The sequence below is a fragment of the Nicotiana tomentosiformis genome, chromosome 2, assembly GCF_000390325.3.
Source record: "Nicotiana tomentosiformis chromosome 2, ASM39032v3, whole genome shotgun sequence".
Classification (NCBI taxonomy): Eukaryota; Viridiplantae; Streptophyta; class Magnoliopsida; order Solanales; family Solanaceae; genus Nicotiana; species Nicotiana tomentosiformis.
Window position 1 is genome coordinate 75,306,788 of NC_090813.1, and position 9,233 is coordinate 75,316,020.

General features: G+C 34.1%; 1 protein-coding gene across 1 annotated transcript; it reads left to right on the forward strand.

Annotated features, from left to right (window-relative positions):
* Positions 1-494: 494 nt before the first annotated feature.
* LOC104092465 (uncharacterized) lies at positions 495-6,704 on the forward strand. The gene is made up of 11 exons (XM_009598076.4): positions 495-755; positions 997-1,134; positions 1,202-1,356; positions 1,448-1,541; positions 2,540-2,610; positions 2,699-2,805; positions 3,703-3,824; positions 4,062-4,150; positions 4,856-4,915; positions 5,906-6,010; positions 6,106-6,704. The coding sequence occupies exons 1-11, from the start codon at positions 596-598 to the stop codon at positions 6,223-6,225; spliced, it is 1,221 nt and encodes a 406-aa protein (XP_009596371.1). The 5' UTR covers positions 495-595; the 3' UTR covers positions 6,226-6,704.
* The last annotated feature ends 2,529 nt before the right edge of the window (positions 6,705-9,233 follow it).

Sequence of the window (9,233 nt, forward strand, 5' to 3'; positions counted from 1 at the left end):
GTCATACTAATTCTATGATTTATTTTAGACCACAAGTTTTAAAAGTCTTCCTTTATTTCTTAAACACGTGCCCGGTCAAATACCACCTTCATATAAATTGGGATGGAGGGAATATGGGTGTAACCGTAAATAATTAGTATAAAATCTATGTATACCGATTAAAAAAATAAAAATAGTAAATCCGACCGACTATTTCTATAAAGATCACATAGGATAAACACATATTGGTAGAAATGACACTAGGTAACCACTCTAAATGGCTACTATTTAGGAATTAGCCAGTGCATCCTGAATTTCAGTTTTTCAATTCAATTTTTCAAGACAAAAATGTCTAGTTGTCCTGAAGTTAAGAATTTTAATTTAAAATTTCAGGACAAAATAAGTATTGACTAATCTTTAAATAGCATCTCGAGAATGGCTAGCAAAAATGGACTACCAGCCCGGCCCAACAAGTTTTTTTTTTATATGGATCAGGTAATTGGACTTCCTTGTTTGGACCATTTGATAAGTCCACACTTCAAAAAATGGGACGGTTTGATCTGACGACGTTCCCAAAAACAATTGGGAACACCTGATTCGATTAGGCAAAGCAAAAATGCAAAGGGTTTTGAAGGCTCGCCAGCTCGTTAGGGTTTTGAGAAACTCGTCGTCTCCGATTCTGCTCAACTCAGTGTCACGAATTCAATCTCATTGTACCTATGAAGCTACTGAATCATGCCTCAATTCTTCTTCACGGCGTGGTTACTTTACCTCTGGTACTTATTCATTTTCGATTTGAGTAAGAGGATGTTTTTTTTATCTGGATTTTACTAGGTCAAAAATTGCGAAAAATTTGATTTATAGAAATTATGATTGCTATTTGAAGATTTTCTAATTAATTTGATTTTGAACTTCGACAAGGCTATACTGGAATGCTAGTAAAGTTGCTGTGTTTTTTCCAACTAAATGACAGATTTGATATATCGGTATCCTAAGATAGCTATTCTGAATAAACAGGTACTGTAATTTGTGGAAATTATATGCAAACAAAACACAATATTCAGAGAAATGTATGTCAATGTGTAAAATGCTCTATGATGCTCAAGACATCATTTTCTACAGAAGCAGAGACAGTTGAAAGTAGTGCGGCAACAGGTGATAGTTTGTTTTCTCGTATTGTTTTGATCTTTATATTTATTTCTGAATCGTAGTTTTATAGCAGTGTCTGTGAAGGAATTGTATGATAAGATGCTGAAATCTGTCGTGGAACAAAGATCTGCTCCGCCAAATGCTTGGTTGTGGTCCCTAATACAAAGTTGTGCGAACCGTGAAGATGTTAATCTTTTACACGACATTTTGCAGAGACTTCGGATATTTGTTAGTCTCTTTATCTCGTTGAATTAATAGGAGGTCCTTGTTAATTTGCTCGTCTAATGGTAAGTAGCATGTGGTGTATGTTTGAGTGCAGAGACTTTCAAATCTCCGTATCCATGAAAACTTCAATTGTGCCCTCTGCCAGGACATTACAAAGGCTTGTGTACGTGTTGGCGCCATTGACTTGGGTAAGTTTCTGAGTTCTCTTTGCTATTCTTCAGTATTTAACCTTAGTTGCTTGTTCCCATCATTTGTAGTGCAATTGTTAGTATCAATAAGGAAGCTAGACTTTTAGACTGAAAGCGGAAGTGCATCTCATCACGTTGCTTTGACTCCGTACACTTGTTCATCCAAGCTAAGTAAAATTAATTTTTGTAAATTCTAGTTAAAATCTCCATCGTTCTCCTGAGTGAAAAATCTCAAGTAGGAATATACTTGAAACATTTGAGTTTTTAAAGAAAATTTTGTGGTTACAAACTTTTAGAAGGGAAAGATTGACCATCTTAGGATTGGGATTCCTGCTGGGATGACACACAGGATATGCTTCTGGATTTTCTGATGTGTAAGTTAAAGCTTTCTAAAAGACGAATAACTTGACTTGGGTAAATTTCTGAGTTCTCGTTGCTATTCTTCAGTATTTAAGCTTAGTTGCTTGTTCCCATCATTTGTAGTGCAAACTTGTTAGTATCAATAAGGAAGCTAGACTTTTAGACTGAAAGCGGAAGTGCATCTCATCACGTTGCTTTGACTCTGTACACTTGTTTTTCCAAGCTAAGTAAAATTAATTTTTGTAAAAATTCTAGTTAAAATCTCCATTATTCTTCTGAGGGAAAAATCCTAAGTAGGAATATACTTGAAATATTTGAGTTTTTAAGAAATTTTTGTGGTTACAAACTTTTAAGAGGGAAAGATTGACAATCTTAGGATTGGAATTCTTGCTGGGATGACACGCCGGATATGCTTTTGGTCGTCTTTATGGATTTTCTAATGTGTAAGTTAAAGCTTTCTAAAAGACGAATAACTTGAGTAGTCAATAAATGAGGTGAAAGAAAAATTGCAAATATCATATGCAATTGATTTCTTTCAGTGGTATCTGAATGGATTGATGGATTGTTAAACTGAATCTTCAAGTATTTCTGCTTACTAAGAGCTTGTTGAGAATGTTAAAGCTTCACCTTGTATACAGGTAAGAAGGTGTTGTGGAAGCATAATGTGTACGGATTGACTCCTAATATTGGATCTGCTCACCATTTACTGGTAATTTGGAGTTCTACTTTGGCTTCATGATGTATGATATTTGTGTGATGACTAAGCCATGTAAAACTTTGGTGTTGTATGACTGCAGTTGTTTGCTAAACAGCATAATGATGTTAAACTGTTGGTAGAAATTATGAAACTGGTGAAGAAGAATGATTTGAACCTGCAGCCTGGAACTGCAGAAATTGTCTTCAGGTACTGATCCAGCATAAACTGTTACCCAATATCTCTTCCCTCTTTGCTTTTTATTTTTATTTTCTGTTGTCTAACTAAATCCCTGACGATCCTATTGTTCTTTACCAGCATGACACTTCTATATTTCTGTAATATGAGGATCATAATATCCATGAAAACGTCAATGTTCATTTCTTTTACTGACAATAGACATAATTAATCATGCTTTGAGCACTCTTTCTGGGAAGTAGGAACCTTTAGGACGAATAGGGATTTTCTACTGCTTTGGATAAGAAGATTGATAACTATTTGAGTTGGTGAGCTTTTCAAGCTTGCTTTCTCCATTCTAATGGTCTATTTGTTAAACTTAACTGTGCTGTGACTTTCATAGTTTTATACACATTAAGACCTTTATTTTGAGGTCAAGACCAATTTCGAGAATTACACATTACGTTGCATTTTTTTTCCAGCTGGATTGCACCCATTGTCACATCATGTCGCGATAAAGACAATGACCTGCTCTAGTTCAATAAAAATTATGAGAACACAATTGAGTAGTAATGTGCTTTTTGAGATCAAGTTGTGTAGTCCTTCCTTAATTTTTGGATACTTCAGACTAGGGCCCTAGCTTACATCCTAGAGGTTTGTGCCGATAGGATGATAGATACTGTACTTATTTTGAAGAGGCATGTACGCAAAATGCCACTTAGCTATGCTAGTGTTAACATAATAATATATATCTTTATCAAAAAATAATAATATGTATCTTTATCAAAAAATAATAATATGTATCTTAATGCAAGCAACAGCAATTATCTATATTATTATTATGTCTTGGCTGAACTATAATCTGTTGCTTCCTTATACACCTCATTCTTTCTAAAAAGATCTTTTACTTGTTGGATTGATTTACTGCAGCATTTGCTTCCAAACTGATAACTGGGACTTGATGTGCAAGTATGGTAAAAGGGTTGTCAAAGCAGGAGTGAAGCTACGAAAGACTTCCTTGGACACTTGGATGGAGTTTGCCTCAAAAATAGGTACTTGCTCTTCCTTTTCTCTTATTTAAAACTTCAGAATATTTAGAACTTTATATCAGAATCCTCTCATTTTATGCACGAGTACGGTGGTGGTTGGTGGTTAGTTTTTAAAAGTGCACCAAGTAATAGAGCGAATTTCTTAGTGGCTTCAGTTATGGGGTTATAGTTTCCTGATGAACACTAAAGCTTACTGCTGTGGCTTTGACACTCTGCTGTTACTGCATCTTTGCTCCGAAGGAGACGTGGATGCTTTGTGGAAAATTGAGAAGATACGATTAGAATCCATGAAGGAACATACTCTTGCAAGTGGACTTTCATGTGCTAAGGTAATTCGTTTTCTTAGTTTTGATTTATTTTACATTTCCTTTACCTCCCTCTCTTTCTTGTTTCAGCACAGAAATGAATGACCTAAAAGGGGATCCCAATTTGTATCATATATCCAATTGGAGAAGTGTCCAAAAAATGTTTGATTTCTCGATAGTAGACTTGTTGACACATCTTTTGGTGCTTTCTTGCATTTAACACCACTGTAACTTACCTGTCGAAAGAACGTGCATTTGGATTGCTCTGAATAGTAACACCTCCTCTTTCCCATCAGATTATATTCAACTGAAGTAGGCAGCCATAGCTATGTGACGAGTCTTATTGATATAAGGGTAAGCTATCAAGTTCAACACATGGTTGATATATAGTGCTAGGCAAGTATTTTCCCACATAGCCCCAGTAGTTTTTGACAGCCTTAGAGCAGTCTGGATAATGGTAAAATGCAGCATCATTGTTATGAAAGCTGATTTGGAAACTCCTTTAACTTTGGTTGTGAAATCGACTAGCTGATTGGTTTCTATTTCTTGATGATGATTATGAAACTCATGTCTCCTCATCTTTCCAGTTGCTTACAAGTTGCAAGTGCACCTACTATTTAACATCTTCTTTCGGCAAATGTATATCCAAGCACTGAAGAGGGGCAGATGTGGTCTCACAATTGTTTCTTCTTTTTTGTCGATATTAACAAGTTTTGATTTCGTTTGTAGGCTTTCCTAATTGATCACAAACCTGGAGATGCTGCTGCCATCATTCAATCACTCAATCAGGTGCCTGCCAGTTTTTGCTTGTTTTGAAGTCTCTATTTTATTGTTCTATGGAGAGGGTGCCATCAAGCATGGCATAGCTTGTGCAATGGTAGGATATTAGGTTGGAACCGGAGCTTTGTGAATAGTCTGCTCTTAGACAACTACAATGGATGTGCTCAAAAGATTGTTCATCATATCGATTAATGGATAATGTGCGCTACTGACTTCAGCAATTTGATAAATTACTGAAAATTCATTATCATGTATACCCCCCTCCCCCCAATTTTTCTCCTTTCCTTTTGGGATAATTGATCATGTATCCCCCTTGGAATAGGCTTTTTAATATCGGTGACCATCTCAATTATCGGCAGCATCAGATGTTGATTTCTTTTTTTTTTCCTACTCAAATATTGATTTCTTGAATGTTCATAAATTGACCGACTGATACGTTAATCGTGTGGTATGCACCTGATGTCAGAGAGCAAATCATCCAATTCTATATGATTTGTCAGATATTAAATTATTTAAAGTTCATCCAATCTTTTTTACTGTTCTGGTCTTCCAAACGTTGGGGGGGTTCTTGTGATCTGTGATTATAGACTGCTGTTTTTACAATGCTTGGTTCAATGAAGGGGAGGGAAAGGGAAGAAAGAGGGGTTTGAATGCTTTAGTTCTCCTTGTTGAGGGTTTATAGGTCCCAGATTTTGGTGCATTCCATCCAATTAAACGGCGCTTGAAAAACTAAGGAAGAAGGTTGACATGCATTTCCATCTTTGCTTATCCTCTTTTGTTTCTTAACTGAACAAGATAAACGAAATTACTTTATCCCTTCTGCTTGTCATTGTGATTAAGACTTTTGTGTAATAGTACTGAACAAATGACGTGGATTGTTATTGTTTACCTATTATTCTCATGTTCTTGCACTTAACATATCCTGCAATATTTGGCCCTCATTGCATTTCATGCATATTTATCCTTGACCACACTTGAAAGTACTGATGTTCATTGCAGACAATACCCGGTTCGAGGAGGCAAAATTTCATGATTGAACTTCAAAAGCTAGTTGCGGACTGGCCTTTGGAGGTGATAAAGCGTCAAAAGGATGAGAAGAGAAAGGTAAGCGGTTTATGCATTTTATTTTGAGCACATATAGGGCCACTGTATTTGTTGTGATGCTTATTCAATGCCGTCTTTGGTGTTACCTTTCCAAGGAGTTGGCTGCAACGCTACAACATGATATTCCTGCAATGCTCAGTGCATTGCCAAATATGGGCTTGAACTTGGATATAAATTTGGAAGATCTGACAAGAAAAGAAGGTGTCTTATCTTGAAATTTGGGTGAATAAAACATCGAACTTCATGTTGTCCCTTCACTGTGTATTTTGCATTACGGAGAAGCAGCCATCTCAGTTTACTGCCTTCAGGAATATCTCCACATGTTTCAGTCTTCGCAACTGTGATGCAACCATTAGTTGCTTGAAGGTAGTCTCAGAATACTCACCATTACTAGCTTGAGTGAGGATTCTTATGAATCCGACACATTGAATTACCGTTCTCATTAATTGACGTCTGTAATTTCTGCTGAATCATATATTGATGGGGGTTTCAGCTAGTTCAGAGTCCTTTTTCCCCATTTTAGGTGTTCTTTGATATAGATGGGGCTAGCACTGCAGAAAGAGAGAGTAACCTCTGAAGCAGTCAGAAGTATTTGTTTGAAATCCTAGATCTCTTTATCTTTACATAGTTAATGATCTATTTTGCTCTATAAAACATGATTGTCCCTGCAATAAAACTAGAAGCTACTTTTTCAGTCGTTGGCTAAACCTTTTATCTATAAATAGTGGTGACAAAATGGTTAAAAGAAAACAGTTATCCATCCATATTATCCATAGAAAAAATGGGTTGGATAATAAATTTTTTAAAAACGGGTCAAATATGAATAAAAATCATATTATCTGCTTAGAAAATGCTCCCTCCGTTTCAATTTATGTGAACCCTTTTGACTGGGCACGGAGTTTAAGAAAAGAGAAGATTTTTGAACATGTGTATAATGAGGTACATATATTTTGTGTGGCTATAAATTATTGTATAAAGGTAAATTGTTGCCAAATAATGAAATGGGTCATTCTTTTTGGCACAGACTAAAAAGGAAATAGATTCACATAAATTGAAACGGAGGGAGTAGATAACTAATGGGTTTAATTTTTATATTTGTAAAGCCTCAAATTGGGGGTTGTTTAAGTTTGGGAGATTAGAAATTTTTTCAAGAGATCATATTCAAGAAGTCATGTATAATATGAATATCCATATTATTCGCCGGTTAATCAATTTTTTATCCGTATTAAATATGGGTCAGATCGAATAATTTATTTGTTTTGTATTATCCATTTTGACCTGCCTATATCCGACTCAGCATGCCTATTTGCCACCCCTATCTATAAATTTGAAGTTGCTGATTTGTATGTTAGGCGGCTAGCTATGCTATCACTATTGTGTTTAAATAGAATTAGCAAACTGAACATACACGAATATCGAACATGCTTTTAGATGGAATACAGCATCATATTTGAAATTCATTGTGGTACTTTTAAGTGGTGGCTAAATGGTGTTAATTTTGGATTATTAGGACTTTTGTTTACATATCTTTATACTGTTTGATTCCCAAAAATTCTGAGACGAGGGTTTACCGGAAATGACCTCTCTACTTTTTTTAGGTAGGAGTAAGGGCTGCTCAAACATTACCCTTCTCAGACCCCACATGTGATTTCACTGGCTTTGTTGTCGTTGATTCCCAAAAAGAACGAAGAAAAATCGGAATTCAAATCAAAACATTAGTCACGGTTACTTGTATGCCCTATATCATTTGATATCACGAGATTCAAACCTGCTTATGCCATATGCACTATTTTTAACGTCAAAACATTCATCCCATGCCTTTTGCATGCCATAACACTAGAGATGATATTTGTTTTAAGGTATAGTGCTCTCATAACAGAAGGAAAGTAAAAGAAATAAACAAATGAAATCACTAACAAAGTACTACAATATACATGAAATTGGTTTTTTTACTGTAAGAAATATAGTAAAATTTATTTCCCTTCCGTGTCTTTCTATTATTTAGTAACAAATTCGCCTTGTCTCGTTCCTCTTTATCCTCTAAAAAGTAAGTGAAATGTACCTTCAATGTAGCTTATTTGGATGGTTGTTACATGTCGTTTTATAATATATTATATTGTATTGTACTGATTTGTTTGATGAATACAATGTTTGGATAGATTATATCGTTTGCCGTAGTTTGATGATGTCATGCACTGACAGTATGAAGAATAAATTTGTAACAAAAATTATTATATAAATAAGTAGGGTAAAGAATAAAATACGATTACTTATTAATAATAAGGAAGGGCAATATGAGAGGAAAAAGTAAGATAACGACACCATCACACCAAATCCGCCGTTACATAATGACACTTTTCGTCGTTGCGTAACGACGGATATAATGATACAATACAATAAAATTAAAGTAACAATCATGGCTTAGCATAATTGTAATTTTTAATTTTATCAATTTAGACTTTTATGTGCATAAACTCTTGGCATTCAAATTCTAATCTAATATCCTAATAATACTAATACAGATAATTAGATCAAAAGTTTCAATTTTGCGTCATCGTTTGTTTATGCACCTTTCACTAATTTTTTTTGCTATTTATATTCCTAATATTATCTTAAAGAAATAATATAATAGGTATCAGACTTAATCATTTTTGTTAATTAGTACTACTTAATGAATTTCGAGGAAAGATATGTCATAAGGTAAACCTTCCTCCACTTTTATATTTTCTTCTTAGTCTCTACTCTTATACAGAAAGTCTAAGGTTAAAAAACTATTAGAGTGAGTATTGCATTACTTTCTATTTAATAAAATTTAATCAACATATTATACTCTTAAAAATAAAATAAATGGAGGCATGAATTTTGGAAAAAAATCAATTTTACTTCAATTTTCGCTGTGTTATTAAAATATGAGGGAAAAGGAAATAAATGTTATTGGATAGTAAAATTAGCTAAACCGTTTGGAGTTCATATAGCAATACTTGAAATCAAATGGTTAAGTTCGAAGTAGAATTAATTCTTATTAAATGGTTAAGTTCGAAGTAGAATTAATTCTTATTAAATAAACATGTATGTGAATTTCAATCTTAAAATATGTTAATGATATAAACATAAATGCTCTTTATAAAATAATTGAAGTAATACACTTAAAGAAAGTATTTTTATAATTACATGTTGGGCCCATGTTTTATATATAAAAATAAAAACAAATATGATATTAATT

Bases quoted from the DNA above. Each gene is read 5' to 3' on its own strand.
- LOC104092465 (XM_009598076.4), top strand. From the start codon at position 596: ATGCAAAGGGTTTTGAAGGCTCGCCAGCTCGTTAGGGTTTTGAGAAAC. The intron at 1,357-1,447 runs GTTAGTCTCTTT...GTTTGAGTGCAG, and splicing joins TGCAGAGACTTCGGATATTT to AGACTTTCAAATCTCCGTAT. The intron at 6,011-6,105 runs GTAAGCGGTTTA...TACCTTTCCAAG, and splicing joins AAAAGGATGAGAAGAGAAAG to GAGTTGGCTGCAACGCTACA.